This window comes from Antedon bifida, chromosome 2, assembly GCF_963402885.1.
Source record: "Antedon bifida chromosome 2, ecAntBifi1.1, whole genome shotgun sequence".
Classification (NCBI taxonomy): domain Eukaryota; kingdom Metazoa; phylum Echinodermata; class Crinoidea; order Comatulida; family Antedonidae; genus Antedon; species Antedon bifida.
The window spans coordinates 2564424-2586520 of NC_136227.1; the positions used below are offsets into that span (position 1 = coordinate 2564424).

At 33.2% G+C, this 22097-nt stretch overlaps 3 protein-coding genes across 3 annotated transcripts; 2 read left to right on the forward strand and 1 right to left on the reverse strand.

Moving 5' to 3' along the window:
• Positions 1 to 212: 212 nt before the first annotated feature.
• Positions 213 to 9803, forward strand: LOC144835736 (RUS family member 1-like). Its single transcript, XM_078690818.1, has 13 exons — positions 213 to 351; positions 1172 to 1249; positions 1700 to 1814; positions 2181 to 2226; positions 2438 to 2470; positions 2759 to 2864; positions 3171 to 3343; positions 3456 to 3646; positions 4093 to 4150; positions 4322 to 4395; positions 4813 to 4925; positions 7387 to 7450; positions 7854 to 9803. Exons 1-13 carry the CDS (start codon positions 223 to 225, stop codon positions 8042 to 8044), a joined length of 1371 nt encoding a protein of 456 aa, XP_078546944.1. The 5' UTR covers positions 213 to 222; the 3' UTR covers positions 8045 to 9803.
• Positions 9804 to 14524: 4721 nt separating this feature from the next.
• On the forward strand, positions 14525 to 15645 carry LOC144835704 (UPF0390 protein zgc136864-like). Its single transcript, XM_078690774.1, has 3 exons — positions 14525 to 14696; positions 14914 to 14969; positions 15193 to 15645. The coding sequence occupies exons 1-3, from the start codon at positions 14591 to 14593 to the stop codon at positions 15322 to 15324; spliced, it is 294 nt and encodes a 97-aa protein (XP_078546900.1). The 5' UTR covers positions 14525 to 14590; the 3' UTR covers positions 15325 to 15645.
• A 321-nt stretch (positions 15646 to 15966) lies between these two features.
• LOC144835703 (4-hydroxyphenylpyruvate dioxygenase-like) lies at positions 15967 to 21959 on the reverse strand. Its single transcript, XM_078690772.1, has 13 exons — positions 21876 to 21959; positions 21749 to 21775; positions 21487 to 21549; positions 20397 to 20501; positions 19789 to 19843; positions 19565 to 19647; positions 19237 to 19326; positions 18983 to 19086; positions 18630 to 18707; positions 18068 to 18230; positions 17592 to 17780; positions 17127 to 17249; positions 15967 to 16742 (listed from the first exon to the last, which is right to left on the reverse strand). Exons 1-13 carry the CDS (start codon positions 21876 to 21878, stop codon positions 16665 to 16667), a joined length of 1161 nt encoding a protein of 386 aa, XP_078546898.1. The 5' UTR covers positions 21879 to 21959; the 3' UTR covers positions 15967 to 16664.
• Between the last annotated feature and the right edge of the window lie 138 nt (positions 21960 to 22097).

Below are 22097 nucleotides of genomic sequence, written 5' to 3' on the forward strand. Positions count from 1 at the left end.
GTGACATATTTATACAAGTATTTATAACTTATTTGTGAACCCTCTAATTTCATTTCATTTTAATCCATAGATTTCGTTTGTAAAAAAAATAATTTAATGATGGGAATTGAATCTTAATAGGCTTGATGTCTTTAAAAGTGTCTAGCGCCCTCTTAAAAGAAAAAATATGTTTTTGATAAAGAAAAAGCAGTCGACGGAAGTTCAACGCAATAACAAGGCAACATGGTGTCAACCGTGTTATGTGAAGAACGGTATGGTTCACAATCAGAGCCAAATATTTATTCTTATGGAGATGGAAAGCTAAGTAAAAACAACTTTTCAAAGACAAGTTCAGTCAGACAAATTTTTAGGGTAATTTTGTTGAAAATTTTGCATGAAATATGAAAAAAATTGCCACCTTGTACCTCTCCTCTTTCTAGCCTCCAATTTATCTCACTCAGCAGACAAATCAATAAACCACAATCCCCGGGCACGAAGGCTAGATATACCGGGGATATATAGGGAGAGAGAGGCATGGATCAGGGAAATCCCAGGCTAACTGATAAAATGTTTGTCTTCCACCTTTCCACCATTTTTAGAAATGTATGACGTGTTTAATAATGCAGTGAGGATTTGAACACTTTTTTGTGCATTTTTATTTTTTTGCAAAAATTGCGCAACAAATTTCTAGTGCAATTTTTATACAAAAGTGGTAATTTTGTTCCGACTACAGCAGAACGTAACTGTCTGATTTCATTATAAATATTTGTACAATATATAATATTTTAATATCTTTTATTATAAATATTGAAAAATTATTTTTAATAATAATTATTTTAAATACATTCATATTGCATACTGATATTTTTTTTTACTCTTTAAATATTTTTTAAAATTTTGAACTCGTTTTAAACATTTTGTCATATTTGCATATTTTTATTGTTTGTTTATCAAATTTTAATGGAGGTTTTCTTATCTGTATAAAAAGTAATAACATTTTTTAAAAATTAACAATTTTTTTTTACTATTTGTGTTGAAATTTATGCTAATAAATTAGCTGAAGAAATTGGCACATACTAAAGGTCTGTGTACACTATCAAACTTATGACTTTTTGACATAAATACATCCTCTGTTATATTTGCAAAGTAGTCCACACAAACATTTTACCAAAAGTATTTAATATTCTTGCAGGCTGTGTTTCTTCCTCAAGGATACCCTGGCAGTGTCAGTAGTGACTACTTACAGTATCAAGTATGGGATACAATACAGGTAAATAAAATGCACATGCAATTTATGCTAACAAAATTGTAAAGCTCTGTCTACACTATCAAACTAGTTTGACAAAAAAGCGTGATGTGCCAAATATGGTAGTGATATCATATGCCCAAATAGGGTAGTGATATGACATCATCATGTCCATATATGGGCACATCACATTTTTTTGTCACATACAGTTTGATAGTGTAGACAGAACTTAATACTCAACATTCAATTATTATGCAAACTTTATATCAACATGTTAACAAAATTATTGCTGCCGTCAGGATTGTTTTACATATAATTTGCATACAATTTGAGTACAATTTGCATACAATTTGAGTACAATTCGAGTACAATTTGCATACAATTTGCATACAATTTGAGTACAATTTGCATACAATTTGAGTACAATTTGCATACAATTTGCATACAATTTCTATACTTTGTGTTCACATACAGGCATTTTGCAGTAGTATAACAGGCACTCTTGCAACTCAAGCCATGTTGAAAGGTGTTGGGGTAGGTGATGAAAGTGCCACCGCTACTGCTGCCACGATCACCTGGATTTTGAAAGGTAAATAAAAAGATATTTAGGAAAAGAAAACATCACAAAAGTATCAAGACTTAGATAAGATAAGATAACTTTATTTCGTCCACAAGTGGAAATAATGGTGTTTGTCTCATACAAAGTTAAAACATTAAAGTTATTAACAACAAGAAAATAATTACTATTGGTTAACCTTGTTTCCCACAAGGATTTAAGCCAAATTGACCAATCACAAGGAACCGTTCGAATAGTCCATCGCTTTTGATTGGTCAATTCGCTTGTGTTGTGGCTTACAATTATATCTTTGCATTGCATACTATTGTGAACCAAGCTATAAATAGATTTTCTTCCTAATTTTTTTTCAAAACCAAATTTGATTTTTCTTTTTTCTAGATGGTTCTGGAATGATTGGAAGGATCTTGTTTGCTTGGTATCAAGGGTGAGCTTTAAATGTTTGTACTAAAATAATTAATTTCGTTACATAGTATATTGTAAGAATCTAAGTAAAGTTAAGCCTTATCTATACTATCAAACTTTGATGTACCCGTATATGGACATGATGATGTCATTACACTTTTTTTTTCAAACTAGTTTGATAGTGTAGACAGACCTTTAGTTGGGGTAATCTAATATTTCTTTATTTTTTTTAGAACTTCGTTAGACTGTGATGCAAAGAGATGGAGGTAAGTAGGTTGATTTTTGATGGGGGGAGGGGTGGGTGAAGAGAGTGGTTTGAGACAATATTATAGAAGCGTTTACAATATACCATGTGACTATGCAGCTGTTGAGTCTAACAGTCAATTTCATTCTGGTCATGCTCATGTGCACAATGACTCTGCATAGTTACATGGTACATCATCAGAATAAAAAGGCCGAGATTATGTCTGTCATCAATTTAGAACTCTTTAGAATGTTTTGTTTAGGGAAAAAATTAACAACAATAATAATTTTCTTCTGTATTATTATTTCAGGTTGTTTGCAGACATTTTAAACGATCTTGCCATTTGTATAGAATTAGTTTCACCTCTCTTTCCATCAGTCTTTGTAATAATAGCTTGTGTTTCGAGTGTGTTTAGGGTAAGTCATCATTTTGGTATTATTTTTCAATCATTAATGTATCTATCTAAGACCGTGTCGATAACCACTTCCCAATACTAACTTGTCCAGGCTCTGAGCAATTTTGTTGAGAAATTCCATTATATTTATTATACCTTACCTTACCTATTCGGGCCCTTTGACCCATAAGACTGCAAGATTACTCCGCCAATGCACCTGATCCTTGACAACATGTTTGGTTAGGTTCCATGATTTCCATCCCAACTCTGTTCTCTCTTTTTGTATTTGTTAAATTAATTGTATATAAATTGATTATACTTTATACAGTCGATTGTAGGAGTAGCAGGAGGCGCCACAAGAGCTGCTCTCACCATGCACCAAGCAAGAAGAAACAACATGGCCGATGTGTCGGCTAAAGATGGCAGCCAAGAAACGCTGGTCAACTTAGCAGCATTGTTGATTGGTTTAATCATTACTCCACTAGCATCTGGCAATTACATGTAAGTTAATTTTTTTTTTGGTTAATTCACAATATTTTACCAGAAAACTTGTCTTCCTTGTGATCAAATTATTTGGTGTCATTTTAAGTCAATATGAAACTTTTTTTTCCAGGCTGACATGGAGTTTGTTTTTTATGTTCACTTTTCTCCACCTATATGCAAATTATCGAGCTGTCACCTGTGTAGTCATGGAGACGGTGAATCAAACAAGACTTCACCTATTGGTGCAAGAGTTTCTACAAAGTCCTGATCTTCATATGTTAAGCCCAGCCAAAACAAATGCAATGGAACCAGTGTTGTGGAGTAAGTACGACCATATCACTACACTTTGAGTAGTGTTAGTGAACTGAAGATTCTATGTTGGTGATATTGAATTGAAATATTTTAGTTATACTGGGTGATCTCTTCAGTCAAAGACTGGTCTCCCAGAGGGCCCAGTTATGATCAGTGGCTGTGTGTGTACTAGTACACCGGGGTAACCCCCTACTCGTCTCGAAAGATGTACTAGGTTTTATAAAGTGCACATGAGCCAGATGTGTACACTGGACCTATGGTTTATAGTCCTTATTCGAGAAGACATGGAGCGAGTGAGCTTCGAATCCTTGCCGATGTTATGGCTACGTAATTACGGTTCCACTGTCTTAACTGCTCGGCCACTCACTTGTTATATCACATTAGAGACTAAAATATAGGTTTGGTTTCATTAGCAAGAATTCTTTACTGTTTTGATTATTTAACTTTTTAAACAGAGCAAGAAAAACCACTAAAAGTGAATCTTGGTTCATCCTTAGCAACCTTTATCAGCAGGTTAGTGTTAGTGTATTATGATGATAATATTTGAAATTATGATTGCAGAATTAACAATGATTTGGTAATAAATTCAAATTCAAAGAGTCATCCAAAAATGGCTCCCCTTACAATCTTGAATTACTTTTATCCTTCAAATTTCTACTTCAAATTTCTACTTATTTTTTACAGCTTTGATGATTTACAAGATTGTTTAAAATGTAACGGCAATGAAATCTTCTTGTTTGGTTTAGATATTAAAAAAGGTATGCTCAAACTCTTAAAAATATATTTAAAATTCAGTTCAGTATGTTACCGGGTGGTTTAGAGTTTCTTTATGCCTGTAAATTCATATAGATAATGGACACATTTTGATGTACAATATAATGTGTTGAATACATGGTTACATAAATGATTTGTAATGTTTTAAATTTACTACACAACAATTATTTTTACTAAACAACATCTACTGTTTCAAGATTCAAGACCGATCTTATTGTTTTTATCATGTTTATATATTGTAAAATTCAATCCAATTTAATACTTAACTGTGATTTTGATTTTAATGATAAAGAATGCGAAAAAGAAAAAAACAAATTTCCCTCACTGGCCTAACCTCTACTCAAACCTATCCCAAGTTTGTGTAGTGCAATCTTTATAATAATCATAATTTGTTTTTTAAGGTATATTGAATATTGTTCTGCATGAGGACATTACAGTAAAACAAATCATAAAGGCATGTTTTCAGGCTGAGGTTATACAGTGTGCATATCAGCAAGTCAAGTTTCTGCAAGGGGTGAGTTAATTTCCAGGGGCTCAGTTAATTGCCAGGGGCTCAGTTAATTGCCAGGGGCTCAGTTAATTGCTAGGGGCTCAGTTAATTGCTAGGGGTTCAGTTAATTGCCAGGGGTCCAGTTAATTGCCAGGGGCACAGTAAATTGCCAGGGACTCAATAAATTATCATGGACTCAATAAATTATCATGGACTCAATAAATTATAATGGACTCAATAAATTGCCAGGGGCTCAGTAAATTGCCTGGGGCTCAGTAAATTGCCAGGGGCTCAGTTAATTGCCACGGACTCAGTTAATTATCAGGTTCTTATTTAATTTCTGATGATTCATTTAATTTCTGGTGACTCATTTAATTACTGGGGCTCATTTAATTACCATGAGCTCAGCTAATTTCCAGGAGTTCAATTAATTATGTAAATTATATTTATGAGGGAATTAAAAATGCATATGAATGAATTATGAATATTAAATACCAAATTATTTCGTCTCAATGACCTTTAAAAAATGATGTGATTAAATCAATACAATTTAACTTAGTGTTTTGTTTATGAAATAAGATGCTATTAGCACATACGTTTTGGATGAAATTGATTGATCGTTATTTAATGACGACATCACTGTATGAACAAATCTTGTAATAGGTAACTCAAGTTCATTATAATTATAACATTTTCTGACTCGTTTTATAAACCAAGGTTAAGTCGTCGTTCTTAAGCAGCAATGTATGACGACAAAACCTAACTATGTGGTCACGTAGTATTTTAATTCAATTTGATTATTAAAGATGTAAAAACATAACAAATACATTTTAATAAAATCAGACTTTGAATAGATTATTTATATTAATTATAAATTATTATTATTATTATTATATTATTTAATAAAATTAATCAATTTTGTAGAAAAAAAAACGGAAAAAATTAATGTTTGTACATAAAATGACAAAATAAATTGTTAAATTCAAAATTTAATCAGGGGAGATTTGACAGGGTTGGTCCTTGGCACCCTGGTCCCATCATAAAGTAGATGAAATTTAAAATATTTCCTTTTTTTAAGCAATAAGCAGCATATCTAGCAGTTGTACTAATCAATTTTTTTGAACAAAACACAGATATCTAAAAATAGCCTTTAATAGGATAACTGCTCGTTATGTTGACATTTCAATAGACTGATTGACCATGATAAGGCCGTTGTAGTCGTGAAACTTTAAATTTAAAACACATTAGCAGTTTTTTTTTCGCTTAAGAGCAACAGCTTTGCGAATTTATAAAGAATACAACGCTAATTGTCATATGTCAAGATATAATCTGCGTTTGTAAAGAAGATTAATACACAACTACTAGCATTTATTTCAACGGGTTTTCAGTTGCGTTAGTTTTACATACATTGAAATGTTTGTTATTAATTTATTAATAGGCCATTTAATAATGATGTGTTGCTATGGTATTTTAACAAGTTTGTAGCAATAATGATTTTTGTACAGTATTTACAATATTGTGTCTAAATATAGAACATAGGTCATTTAATAATGATGTGTTGCTATGGTAATATAACATTGTAGCAGTAATGTTTTATGTACAGTATTTACAATGTTGTGTCTAAATACAGAGCTGGTATATTATATATTTATTGGTATTTATTCATAAAACAAAAAGATTAAAAACATGTCAGCAAAATGCTGAATTGCGTTTCAATTATGTATAATATATATTTAAAAATTGGTTAAAATTACTTTTAAAAATTAATAAAATTGCTGCTATAGGTAAAAAAATATATATATTTTAATTTTATTGTCAGTATTTTCTTATAATCAACACCGATAATATATTATTCTAAATGCACCACGTTAACCTTTATTTTCTTTTTGTATTACAACACTCCTTTAAAGGAAAGGAAAATCAATTTTCCTCTAACACGACTGCATCCTTGCTAACCCGATATAACTACCAGAAAAACATCTGCTGGTTTAATATTTGTGAACGTTATTGATCGACCCAATCAGCATGTTTCTAATGTTTGTCGATATTTTTTTTTTTATTATCATCCAGAAGAATTATTCATTTGTGTGTCCTCCTCCTCAAACTGGAAATAAGTTGAATCCAATTACATTAATGTGGGCTGACATTTGTAAATTTAAATGTGTAAACTAGGTCAAATGTATATTACGCGCCATATAGACTGCGAAGGCAATAAAGCGTAACAAACATGCCCACGTATCGTGTAATAAATCACCATTCAGACTCCAGTTACTAACCCACTTTTTGGTTTGGTGTCTTTGCAAAAGCTATCACAACGTGGATCTAGTAAGATTCGTACACAAGTGCAGTTATCACACTTTTGGTTGGTTTTAGTAATTTATAATCACAGAACAGGTTTAGGAAAACCTAAAAACAATTTGTGTTTTTGAAACTAGCATTTATAATTGTTTTTTTTTTTTCTAATTGTTCACAAATTTATTTTCAGGGAACACCAACAGTATTACTCAAGGACCAATCGCAAGGAGAGCTAATTGAATACATAAGAAAAGGTAGAAATCATTTTATTGTCATCATCATTATCTTGACATCGTCATCATCATCGTCATTATCATAATCATCATCATGACTTCATCATCATCTCATCACATTATTATCATCATCATTGTCATCATCATCATCATCATAATCATAAATCATAATCATCATCACCATCATCATTATCATCCTCATCATTATCATCACCATCATCATCATCATCATCATTATCACCATCATCATTATCATCATCATCACCATCATTATCATCATCATCAACATCATCATCATCATCTTTCTCATCATCATCATTGTCATCATTATCATCATCGTCATCATTATCATCATCAGCACCATTTTCATCATAGATAATAATAATAATACTGTATATTATAATAAATGTATTTGTTGTTACAGGAAAGGGTATGACGAAATCAGAGACGTGGGAAGTTATACGACTCTCTGCCAGAGTTGCCGATCATCTGTTTCCACGTTTTCTTAAAGATTTAGAGATGGCTGGTTGGAAGTCGGAACCAACGCAATTATGCCCCGATGAATGGAGGGCGCGCTGGAATCTACAAGGGGTCCAAGATAAGAAGATTTATTAACTTAGCCATGGTAAAAATAAATTGATATTTAACTAATGCTATTGTGTACCCTATGACAAACAAGATCCCTATGCGGGGACTGATGTTCATATGAATTGTAAAACAACAAAGGTTACAGAATCCAATGGCCGTATTCACCATTCACACTAATATGCCAAGTGAAATACTTAATATTTAAGGGAAATACTTATTGACTTAAGTGAAATACTTAATATTTAAGAGAAATATCTCACTTAAGTGGGATTGGTGAATACGGCCACTGTATTCCAAGATGTCCTCATATCAAAATACTAACAAGTTAATAATGTACTTTATATTGAATTTATGGCAATATTTGCCTTCCATAGTTTTACCTTTGATGCCTTATAGTAGATTATTCATAAACCGCTTTTCATTTCTTAAAGTTTAGTACCAGAAAGGAGAAAAATTATAAAATATAGAATTATCTCTTATTGGAGGCTAAACAATATTTTTACATTATATAATTTTAATTATAACTAACAATTTTATTGATTATTGTAAAGATAAGATAAACATACAATATTTTATCATACTTTTACCTGCTCTTTATATTATTAAAGTAACTAAATATTGCTTATTAATTATCATTTTTTTCTAATAAAATGTACTTTTTCCAATTGGCTAGTTATTACTAAATATGAGTGTCAGTAAACAATAGTTAAAAATAGGACAGCTTGACAGCCACAAATATATCATGAATATTCAGTTATGTAAATTAGTCAAATGTTATTAACCCAGCCCCCCCACAAGGTAGCCAATGAAGTAACTTACTAGAATACCAGCTAACAATATACCACAAATTATATCCATTTATAATTATCATAAATTTCATGAATATTTAATTATGTAAATTAGTAACATTTAATTTTATTAAAAAATGATACCATATGTAATTATCATACATTTCATGAATATTCAATTATGTAAATTAGTCAAAATTTCGTTGACCCCCAGCTAGCCACTAAAGTATTAATAGTTCATTCTTATATAGCACATAAGTAAGGTCTCAATGCGCTGTAAACAAATTAAAATAGATGGAAAGTGGCAATAATTTAAATTAAATAACTAACAACCACTAATGATATGTAATTTTCATAAATATGAATATTCAATTATGTAAATTAGTCAAATTTCGTTGACCCCCAAACACAAGTAATTTACTAGAATAACAACAACCTGTCGATTTGAAATCTGTAAAGCCAACCATATTAAGTACAGATGACTGGCATACTATAACAGTGTTGATTAGTATAGGCTTTGTGACTGGCTACTGTCTTACCTGCAAGCGATGGACTTAGGCATCGGCAGGTGTTCTCTTGTCTCAACAAAATCTTGATAGATCACTTTTGAATCTCATATGAGGAAAATCATTAAGGATGAAGAATTTATGAGCGAAAAAGTTGTGTATTGTTTGCAGTTTCCATGGTGATGAGATTAGTCTCCCTAAGTCTTCTGCTAGATTTAATATTTTATTTTTCTAAATTAAGATATTTTATTTGGATAAATATTTATTCCGAGGTTTCGATAGCGAACCCGCATTGATAATCTTCACAGGACAATCAATCACTAAAGAGAATAAAATATTGCAGACTAGAAACAATCAAAATTGCTAATTCTCACCATTTAAAATGTTGCTATTGTAAATAACTAAAAGAAAACTGTCTGTCCCATTAAAGATGTATTGTTCCCCAAAAACATGAAAAATGAAGATTAATAAATTCAGATTTTGAATAGGCAATTTTGTAGTTTTAATAAGTGAATCACTTCCGTAGAAAAAAACCCCGAAAAATAATGTTTTCACTTATAAAATGAATATATAAACAGTTAAATTCAACCAGAAACCCCATTGGCTGGCATCCAATTTGACTATTTTTGGCTTTAAATTACAGTTTTTTCGGGTAAATAATTTTTTTCCATCCAGTTTTTTGGTCAAAGTGACTATTATGTGACATTAAAATGGCATAATCAACAATTTTTCAGGAGGACAATAATATCTTGATGACTTGATGGCAAACAAAATAACCCGTAATAAATCAGTACTGTTGCGTATCTTGGAATTATCTGGCCAGTATCATAGGCAATTTGTATCACATGTAGCGCCTGTATTAAAGTTAGGTTAGGCTTATGTCGTAAGATACGTCGTCACATGTCATCATATGTGACTCTGTATCATAGAATTGGCTTTAATACTGGACAAATTACAGATACAGTGGGATCAAGAATCTGCCGAACAAAATATGACGAAATGATAAACGATCTTGAACGCATTATCACGATATCTATACGTTACGTAACAGTTAATTGTGAATTGATTCAGAAATGGGGCAATAATAGATAAATCTTATTTATTTCCTCTATGATTAATTGCACTGAGGATGAACCTCTAGCAGACAATAACGAGAAGACACAAATAAGACGCGCCGCGAAGCAGGTGCAAACGCGAGATAAGCTTACAAGAAATAAGCTTGGCTTAGAGTAATGTTTTTAAAATACCGTAATATTACCGCTTTAGAAACTGGATGGAAAAATAACAAGCTGAGAGAAGAGAGCGATAATAAACAAAAACTATGCGACGTTTTTAAAACTGACATACATACGTCAGCACTGTCACGTTTGGCGCACCAAGCTGTAATTTATTCGGAAATATAGATATCAACTAAGATATCTCTTATTAAAAACTAATAAGATATCTCTATTTAAATATAATTAAGATATCTCTATTCAAAACTAAGATATCTCTATTCAAAACTAAGATATCTCTATTCAAGACTAAGATATATCTCTGTTCAAAACTAAGATATCTCTATTAAAAAAATAGGATATCTATTAAAAACTAAGATATCTCTATTGCTTGAATAAATGACAACTTGGCGCGCCATAGTCACGTCACATTTTGGTATTGTATTACAATTAGGTCGTTGCCGGGAGTAGTAGTTGGGTCCAATTATCTCCTAAACGGACACATTTTCACAGGTAGACAATAGCAATGATCATGATTAAAGACGCTGAAGAGAACACGACAGCAATTAACGTTGAAAATAATTGTATCAGTCCAAAAAAGTCATTTCAGCAATCAAACACTGAAATGATTCTGCTGGACTGCCGACAACAAACACTCATACTGTAATTATGAAATTTACGACAAAAGCGTATTAGGATTGTCATTACCTAGGTCTGAACAGTGAAGGGACCTACAGTAACAATATCTATATGTTGGCACGATACTGATTTTTAGTGTATATAGTATCAAAGATAGTGTAGCACTATCTTTGATAGTACTAGTAGCCTCTTCATTTTGTTTCGAGGTGTATCTCGTCGGGGATGCAAGCCTACTACTAATCATTGAACGAAATAACATTTAAAAAAAAACATTTTTATTTCATCGTTTTATATAACTATACCACTCTGCCAAAGATTACAAACAGGCCTATATTCATCCAAAATACAGGCAAAATGACGTTATAAAAATATACTAACGATTTAACGATATTTATATATTAATAATACAGCATACAGTGGTTATATAATAATCCTTTACAGTATTGTTTCACGTGTGACGTAAATGTTTCGTGCGACACGCGAGGACCAGATATTTAGAATGATAGCAATTGTACTCGAGAGCAAAATATACGGATGATATCAAAGAACCTACTTTGATGAACGTGCGTCATTGATGATCAGCAGAATTGTATTATTAATGGAGACCCTATCTGCAAACATTAGCCCTCATATATTTTTACATATTTACATAAAATCAGATATTTAAATTGCTGACACAATTGATGAGTGAAGGAATTGGTCGTAAGGCCTACTCTGTGATCTCTAGGTATTGTCAATGCGTATTCGATCTACGTCTATCTTGTTTCCTCGATGATGGAAGGGCTAACGCGTTACTTTCCAGGTCACGTGTACTCTCGTCACATAAACTGGTAGTTGTTTTAAACGAAACGCGTTTAACAGTTCTGGGGCTTGTATGTCCTCCTAATTGACAGGGCGACGATTGCGCCTTTTGACGTTTCATTAAACATCGTTTATTCTTCAAACTCGATTTTGCGTTACCATCAGGTGACTGTAAACTGATACTCATCCTGGGTGACGCTGATCTTCGTAATAGGCCTATATCTTCCTCGTGTGAACTACCGACATCAATATCAAATCGTGGGCTTCCAACGCGTTTACCTCGGTACAACAGGTTCGCTGAATATGGTCTTTGTTGCTCGGTATCTTTTTCAATAGTCAGACAAGATTTTTCACCACGATTTGCCGCCAAAGTTGTTGACTGATTCCCTCCTGTTGAAGAAGGTCTTATCGAATCCTTCAATCCTAACGAGCTTTTTAGAAGATATTTCTCTAAAGTATGTTCCACGTTGTTTTCATTTGGTGTTGGGCAATTTGCGATTTCAGCATCCGGAGGTTTGTTAGGACAATCCTCCGCGTCTTGGCGTTGTACTGGCGCCGGTGCCTTATTCGGCACCAATACAGATTCAAGCCTTTGAAACCGTGGGTCCAATGAACTTCTATTCCGTGATTGAACATGATTTGATGGTTCAATACCTAATCGGTTTGGCGACGTTTTCCGATGCGATATATTCGGCCTAATAAGATGGCATATATTCTTATAACGTTTTAATTGCTCTGGTGTTCGCGCTCTTCGGTTGTAGAGATGGTTGATTTCTACGGCCGTCTTGGAATGGCAGTCAACGTGTCCAGTACATCGTTGACGATGTTCGTGAGCATGACTGGTGGAATCATTATCGTCTGTGATCTTTAGAACAGTGGTTACCTTTTTTGTACAAGTGTCTTCTACCGTGATTGAAGGGCCTACGTTGAGCGTATCAGGAAGACTACTCGAGTGATGCAGTCTCTGCGACGACGACGACGACCGCTGGCTAGATTTACAATGATTATCCTGCGATGGTTGATTATTATAACTGATCAAACTATCAGTCGAGAACTGTTTTTTCCATTTTGGAGATAACGGTCGTCCACGTTCAGACGAGTAACTCATACTACTTCCAGACCTCTCCTGTGAACAGTCGTGAGGTCCATTAATCGGGGGAAGTTTCCCGCCCAATTTATTATTAGGACAGATACATTTTGTTTTCATACTGCATCGTCTGGCATCGCGTCCGATTTTACGCAATTCGTTTGTTTCTCTCGTAAGCAATTTCATTTGCTGTTTTGATTCTTTCTCCAATCTTGCAATCTCCAACGCCAACTTTCTGTCGGACACTCCAGTATTATCTATGACCGCGTCCTCTTTGCTGGGCAGTTTGACGCGTTCAGTTGTCGGTGATGTTTGGCGTTTTCCGTGTTGCGTACAGTTTGGTCCATGGTGTAAATACGTGCGATATGCACGTTCGCAACAGCAACGGTCTTTCAATGCGCGTTCCACAAAACTGTATTCCACAACTCTGTTATCCACCTCAACCATTTTCTTTTCCTTCGGCGGGTTAGTATTATTATTACTATCCATCTTCAGCTCTTCAGTAAATCAAATCAGGTTTGATATATCATATCATAGCGTCTGTAATTAAAGCAATCATATATAAAACTATTTTTATAAATAAATTGAGGAGCGATAAACTGCGCAAAGACGAAAGTTATCACATCCATTAAAATGCTACTCGGAATTATCGGCAACCTGCCTTAAACATTTTCATCGATTTTTCTCTCATCGACAGCAAAAAATAAATCCGGTTTATTTTGTATGCAGATCACGTGAGTTGAAGTGTGCGCGTCTATACGTCACAATACTTCCGATGCCTCGAGTTAGCTTATTCGTGCTTTTTACGAAGCACTTCCGAGGCGGCTGTTTTATTTAGCATGTTGTTTTCTTAAACTTTATGTAGAGAAAATTCTATTCAATTCTTTTGAAATATATTTACACAGAATTGTTAATGGCTGATAATTAAGTTTTTTTGGAAGAAATTATAGGGATAATATGTATAACATTAATCTGTCATACTAATCTACGCCCGGTTGGCCCGGAGGCCCCGGTAGGAATTGTATGATAATGATATCTGTTTTAACAACTTGCGCTAGTGGTAAACCATGAACAAGTTAAAATCAGTTAAATTGTCAATTATTCTCTAACTTCGCTCTGACCAGAACTCTAACTATTTCGCGTCACAACACGTTAAACGCGTCACAACGCGTTCAGGTTGTGGAGCTGAAGTCCTGGGTTCGAAACACATCGAAATCTTCGATGTTTCTTTAATTTCGGAATAAACCTAATCAGTAGTTGACAGTTTTTCACATTAAAAATGTATAAAACGTACAATTAAATATCACCAGAACATTAAATATAATGTTAGCATATACTTGATAACATTTTATATCATAAAACGTAAATAGGTCTAATGGTATTTAATTGGCCAATCACTCTTTGGTGGCATGGACCGTGGCATTGGCAGATTTGTTTAAGTACCCCCTCTATAGTTTTGATAAAGCGAGACGATCACCGACAAAATAAAGAAACGTGTGTGATTTTGACTTGAGAAAAACTTCATTAATTTAATAATTATGGCACAGGGGAAAATGAAGAAGACTGGTAATGTACCAGGAAAGAAAGGAAAAAATAAGCAATCTAAACATCAACAAAAGAAAGCAATGGCAATGAAGAAAGGGGGTAAGAATTGTGTTTGCTAGGCTAGGCCTAGCGTTGTTGTTTTTTTATGATGATGATGCATTGAGTCAACACTGAGAGGCTGTAGAAAGTGATCGACAGCTACCAATCTTTCTAGGCCTAGGCTTTTATGTTGTTTTGATTATTGACGTAATATGACAGACACATATAGGCCTAAGCTAGTTAAATGATTATAAATTATATTAATCACTGTTTTCAGCTCGTCATATTGCTCCCAAGAAATCAAGAAAAATTGAAGAAGGCAAACTGCAAAGGGTAGGTATATTGAATGATATTAATAAATATTATATAATATTAATAATATTCGGTATCTTTATACTAGGCCTACACACACTCCATGAATATTTATATTATTAAATTATTATATTTATTAATACACAGAACAGTACTTCTATATCAGTAGTAAAGAATTTTTGCATTCATCTGCAGTATCTTTTGTTTTGTATAGTCCATTTATTGTTTTGGTTTTCTTGTACAGAATTTGACAAAAGCTATTGGCTGCAATATAGAGATGGAAATTACAGCTAAAGCCAACATGAACGAAGCTAAACCATTCAAAGTAATACCCAAGCAAGGAGGTGGTGACACAAGCAAGAAAAAGAAGAAATAGCAGATCTAGAAATAACATACCAATAAATAACTTGAGATATAGAATGGGACTACTTTTTGGTCGTGGTCTAAGACTAACATGAATTGTTTGTGGCTTGAAAAAGCAATGAATCCCACACAATTTATCATCCATCTGGGAAATAAGTCACTATTTGACAAGGTTATTCCTTCTATACCCAGCATTGAATAACCATCATATCAAGGGATGTCACATTTTATAGTACAAAAAGTAAAAAATGTGAAAAGACAACATTTATACTTGTAAATTTGTATGTTCTTTTTTTTAATTAATATTTATTATTATTTTGAAGGGGATGCTTGATTACCCTAAATAGTTACCAGGCTAGACAGGTGTCATGTCTGCACAAGGCAGGGGGTTATTGTGTAGGTGGTAGTTGTCCTAGAATTGATGTGAGGAAAGCGAATTGCTTGTTGAATTTTGAGGCTTCCATCTAGAACAATATAGTAGCTCTATACCACTCAATAATTATACTCTTATTTGTACCCAACTTTTATTGACAAAAATTGATTCATAACAAAACATTCTTGCGGCCTAAACATTGCAGTTTGTAGTTTACAGAAAAAATGTGACACTATAACTTTAAATGATACTAAAAACAAAATCATTTGAATATAATTCTTTTATTACGGTCATAAATTAACTAAATAATTAGTTAATTTTTTATAGAATATTCAGTGTACTGTAAATAATGCACATAATTGCAAATTTATTCTAGATTTCAAACTTCTTGATTTCTATAAATATATTATATACTCAAAAATCAATTTCAATATTACTGTTATTATTATTTGGTATGACTACTATTTAATGTGTCACAAACAACAAGGTGACTAATGTCCAATCATAAATTAAAAGAAAAATACCAGAAAGGTTATACCTGTGCTACGTATGGAACACTGCATGGAAGAGAACAAATTTAATGTTTTTATCAACACATTTTTAATAATATATATTAAAAATAAATAAAATATGTATTAAAGATGCATTGTCCCCCTGAAAAATAATTTTGTTGTTGGATGTGCCATTTTAGTGTCACATAATAGTTATTCACTTTGACCAAAAATTGGATAGGAAAAAAAATGATTTACCTGAAAATTTAAAAAAAAAAATTGTTATATTCAAGTGTGATTTTATTAATCTTCATGTTTTTGGGAGACAATACATCTTTAATATTTTTCTAAAAAATTGAGTCATATCTTGTCACACAAGAGGCAAGGTTTAGCAAGATACACCAAAATAAATATTAAATAAAAATTAAATAAGAGAGTTGAGATGTCCAGATATTATTATCTTTTTGATCATTCATAAATTATTTTAGTCTAATTTAGATTTCCTCGTTTACTTTGATCTAGCTCAATAGCTTCAAAAAGAGACTTAAAATTTCCAGCACCAAATCCCTGTAAATAAACAAAAGAAATTGTTAAAGCAAGGAGTGATTAGTTTAATGCTCTGTCTACACTATCAAACTTTATGTGACAACAAAATGTGATATGCCCAAATATGGACACCGTGATGTCATATCACTACCATATTTGGGCATATCTCACTACCATATTTAGGGATATCACTACCATATTTGGTATTTCAAACTTGTTTGATAATGTAGACAGAGCTTTAGTTTGTGAACTTTCATCATTTATATGCAAAGCGAAAACAAGAACCTATATAAAAAAAATGCCAAAATATTGTTTGCTTGCAAAACGACTTGATATTGACGACATGATACAGATAATTCACATTACTTGTGAAACAAAATATGAAAAAATTGGTTATAAATTTACGGTATGGTTCTTGCGTTGAATAACCTCAAGGAAGAGTGTTGGTCTGTCTTGTACTGGTTTGGTAAAGATCTGCAGAAGGTAGCCTTCGTCATCGTAGTCTATCAGTATTTTCAGTTCTTGCAGCTGTAAAGAAAATGTTCATAAATTCAAATACATTTATTCTCAGTTTGATAGAAAAATTAGCCCTCTAGCAGTAGTGGAACCGCTATGAGCGCTCATTGGCTAAACCCTGAGCTTGTAAGGGCATCTGAGCAGCGCCAGGAGGAAAAAAAGGCATTAAAATATGGTAAAAAAAAGGCTAAAAACGTCCGAGGCCTCCAGCGTTGGAGGGCCACTTTGCGTCCCTAAGCGCCTCTGTGTTACGCCACTACCCTCTAGGCTCTATACATAGTTGTATTGGAACTGAACCGACAGCTTCATATCACTTATGAAAGACAATGCAATAATAGCAACAAAAAAACATACTACGTCCAGATTTTCGGTGACATTAACTTTTGAATGTTTCAGTCTTTCTCGTAAGTTGGTGTAATACTTGTCTGGGATATTAAGAAAGACCATTCCACGCTTCTTCAAGTTGACGATTGTTGTGATGATGTCGCTGGTGTTGAGGGCGATATGCTGTACACCAGCACTCCCGTAATAATCACAATATTCCTGCGAAAACATTAAATATATTAAGGCATTAATTTAAATTATGGATATACAAGCCAAATGAAAATCAGCCATATTCAGTGGTGTAACGACTATGAGCGCTCACTGGCTAAACCCAGGGGCCCCTGAGCTGTGCCCAGAGGAAAAAACAGGCATTAGAATATGTCGAAAACAGCTAAAAATGCCCGAGGCCTCCAGTGTTAAAGGGTCATTTAGGGTTCCTAAACTAGGAGCCTCAGGTCTCTACGTTACGCCACTGGCCATACTATTCAGTGGAAGTTCACACATACCTGAATCTGGCTCTTCTTTTTGCCAGGGGCGGGTTCATTTATCGGCATTTTGATCGTTTCCTCATAGTTGGTGACAACAATGGAACGAAGAGAGCTGTACTCTGTGTGAATCTGTTCATCGTCAACTGACCAGAACCGATGGAATTGTAGATTTTTTTCGTACCTTCAGAAAATACAAACATAGTAAAACACCCATAGAAAATCATAGTGAATTATACAGATATAAAGAAAAAGACTATTGCACCTGCATCTATTAGAGTTACATTACTTTAAAAGTAGGATTTGCATAAAGTAAATTGATGGTTTAATGTCTGGATGTGAGTGGTTGGCTCATCCTGTGGAACCCATTACCTCACGTTGAAACAGTTTAAATCCAATTTTAAATCCCCGCCTTTTTAGATTGTAAGACTGAGACCTTTTAGTAAAGAGCACCTCTAAATATTCATATTATTATATTATCTCTTTAAATTGACTGTACCACTTAGGACAAGTAAATTGTGCAGGTATCATGTGGGGTTCTGTTCTGTGAATCGCATGGCTAGAACACTACACCTGAACTTACCATTCAACTGCTGGTACCATTGAATCATTAGGCTGGTTACCAACTATATGATCAACAAACTTCAATCCAGAAGGTGGTCTATAAAACAAGTGACAAACAGTAGTTTTAGTGTAAATTTCACTCTAAAAAATGTAAAAAAGAAAAGCAAATCATTTGTAAAGCTCTGTCTACACTATCAAACTAGTGTGATGTGCTCAAATGTGGTAGTGGTATGCCTAAATGTGGTAGTGGTATGCCTAAATATGGCAGTGATATGACATCATCATCATCATGTCTATATATGGGCACATCACATGTTTTTGTCACATAAAGTTTGATACTGTACACAGAGCTTAAGATAGGATAAAACTTACAAGTCAGAAAGAAGTGGATCGGTATTTGCAACAGCTTTATATCCTGGAAGGAATATACCGTTATATTGACTGCGTTCAACAAATGTATGCGTTGTATCACCATACTGTAGAAAAAACAAAAATATAAATACAAATTTAAAATTCCTTCAAGACAGTTAGGCAATTTGCCAGGCAGAATACCAAAATAGAGCTTGTTCTTATTTAAATTGATAAGTACCAACAACAAAGTACCAAAATTACCCCACGGCACTCACCGTTTGAACTTGCGCAAAGCGTATAATGCCATCATCATCCTGTTCTTTCCAGATCTCACGGACAATTTTCGCCCCTCTCTCCCTTGCTTTCTGGAATAATCAATTTCAATTTATTTTGATAATTATTCAACAGCTAAGAAAATATTTATAATAATTTCTATGTATATTTTATACGCAAATGACAATAAATGGAAGTAATTTTCCACTGATGAATGAATGAATTTGTAAAATTAACATTTTTATAACATGCTTCACACCAATCTATAAATAACTATGCATTAGATTTCTATTTTCAGTAGTCAACTATAAATAAACACGAAGCTCTCACTTCAACGATTGAATCCAAGTCTTCAACGGTAAAGGCTACATCCTTCACTCCGTCACCATGCGTCACTAAGTGCCTTCCCATTTCTGAAAAGATTTAAAATAAATGCGGGTCAGTCTGGTGGACGTACCTCCACTCCGTGATGTGGACAATGTAAATATCTACTGGCTTAGAACTGCCAGCCAGTATACTGTTAGAATGATTACTGTGACTTGTGTTACACAAACCTTGTTCAACTTCATTCCCAGAAGGATTTAGTACAGATTGCAAAACAAAGAGTATCTGAAAAAAAAAAACACAAATTACCAATATCAGTAAAAAATAAACCAGTTAAGAAAACTTCACTAAATGAATAGTTTAACATATGCCTGAAGTGAAATATAGGAATGGGTTGATATCTTTCACAAATCTGTATCAAATGGTCCATTTGAATACTGTAAAACCCTATATTAAGAGGGCACCCTCAAGACCCAACAAAGTGTTCTATAATATGTGGTTGCCATAGTGTTAATACATACTGCCCCTTGTTTGTTCAACAGGTAAAATGTCCCCTGAAATGTTGTCCAAATGGAGGGTTTTAATGTATATAGCTTTAATATGTATCATTACTGTCACCAGAATGGCAAGAGATTATGGAGTCGATCGTGTGTGTTTGTTTCTTTCTATATTTGTCAGCAGGACTACTCAAAAAGTTATTTTCAGATTTCATAAGATTTTAAATGATGGTTTCATAACTGTATGGGAACATGCCATTCAATTTTCATATGCCTAGGCAGAGGTTTGCGCTCTCTGAGTGCCCTTCTCAAATGTAACTTTTATTTATGTGACAACATACCTTGTCTTGTTTGATTACATGTGATACCACATCTCTACTGCCGGTTTCTAAGCCTTTGTAGGCATACGGTTCAAACCCCATACGAGTACAGTAAAAGGAGGCGGCCTAAATCAATGTTAAAGGTATGTGATTATAAAGCTCTGTCTACATTATCAAACTAGTTTGACAAAAAAGTGTGATGTGCCCAAATATGGTATTGATATGCCCAAATATGGTAGTGATATGACATTATCATGTCTATATATGGGCACATCACATCTTTTTTGTCACATAAAGTTTGATAGTGTAGACAGGGCTTAAGATGACAACTATGTGATTGAATGTGATTTTGTACATAAAGACAAATTGAAAGGTCATGTACATATATATATATATATATGTATGACCTTTCGATTTACATTTACATTTATAAAGACACTGTTTGCATTCCCCTAGTAATGCAACTGCTGGTATTTCTCACCTAAAACTGTATGACAAACAGACCAGCAAAAATCAATGAATCAATTTAACTATTTATCAATATTCAAATTTGTACCATATCTTCAATTTTTAAATCAACATATGTAGTAATGGTAGAAGAATTAGTGTCATATGGGAACAAGCAAATTGTTGTATAATAATTATTATACAAATAGATAAATAATAATAATAATTAATATGTGAAATCATTTTTTGATAGAGGCCTACTACTACTAGATAAATTATCTTTAAAACAATCTTTCAAGCTTTATTTGATTTAGTTTCAGTATGATTTTGTTGGATAAATATTGGAGGAGATGGGGGGGGGGGGAAGGACACTAAAAACAAACAATTACATTGTGTATTATACTAGGCCTATAAGAGTTTGCTAGAAAGTATGTATGGAAGGTTGGCCAGTGCATTGGCCATATTCACAAAATAGTGAGATATTTATTGTAGTCCATAATTCACTGTATAGCCTTGATGAATACTATACACCTATTGTTTTGTTTTTGTAAACAAAAGATAAAAAAAGTGATCCGCGCCTCTGACACTCCCCCAAAAACTATCCAATGGAATTACAGAACAAAAGGGCCGCCTACTTTATAATTTTACTATAACCTAGGCCTACCTGTTTGGCGTTTCCAACCCAAAATCTAACATGGTCAAAGCACAAAAATCTTCCGGCATCAGGCTAAAAGTAACACAAACATGAAAATAAGAAAGTTCATAAATTATGACACGGATATTAAAAATGAAAAATAATGACCAATCCTTCATCACAAAATTTAGAATACTAATAAATCGATACGCTTCACCGAGCTTGATCTCATGGTGGTGTGTGGGCATGGAGAGTGTGTGGTCACTGTCTGTGGTACGTGAATTTGCCTTACCTTTTCTCCTTTGTCAGTGTAGGTTGTCTGTTAAAATAAAATAAAATGAGCATTAGTAATTTCTTAAATAATCAATAATTCAACGCATTTTAAACATTTAGTCTGTCATGTCAACATATTTACGTACCATTATGTTTTGTGCGAGATATGCAATGCAGCAGTAGTACGTACAGGATCGGATCGGATACAACGTTACGTTTGTAGTAGTAAACTAAAAATAGAAAATGTATACAGGTGTTGCCAGGATAACTACAACTTTAGCCCAATATTTCAAACTGTACTGTATAATATTTAAGTGTGATAGAAATATTAAAATTAATAAAAGAAAACTATAATATGAGCTTTTACT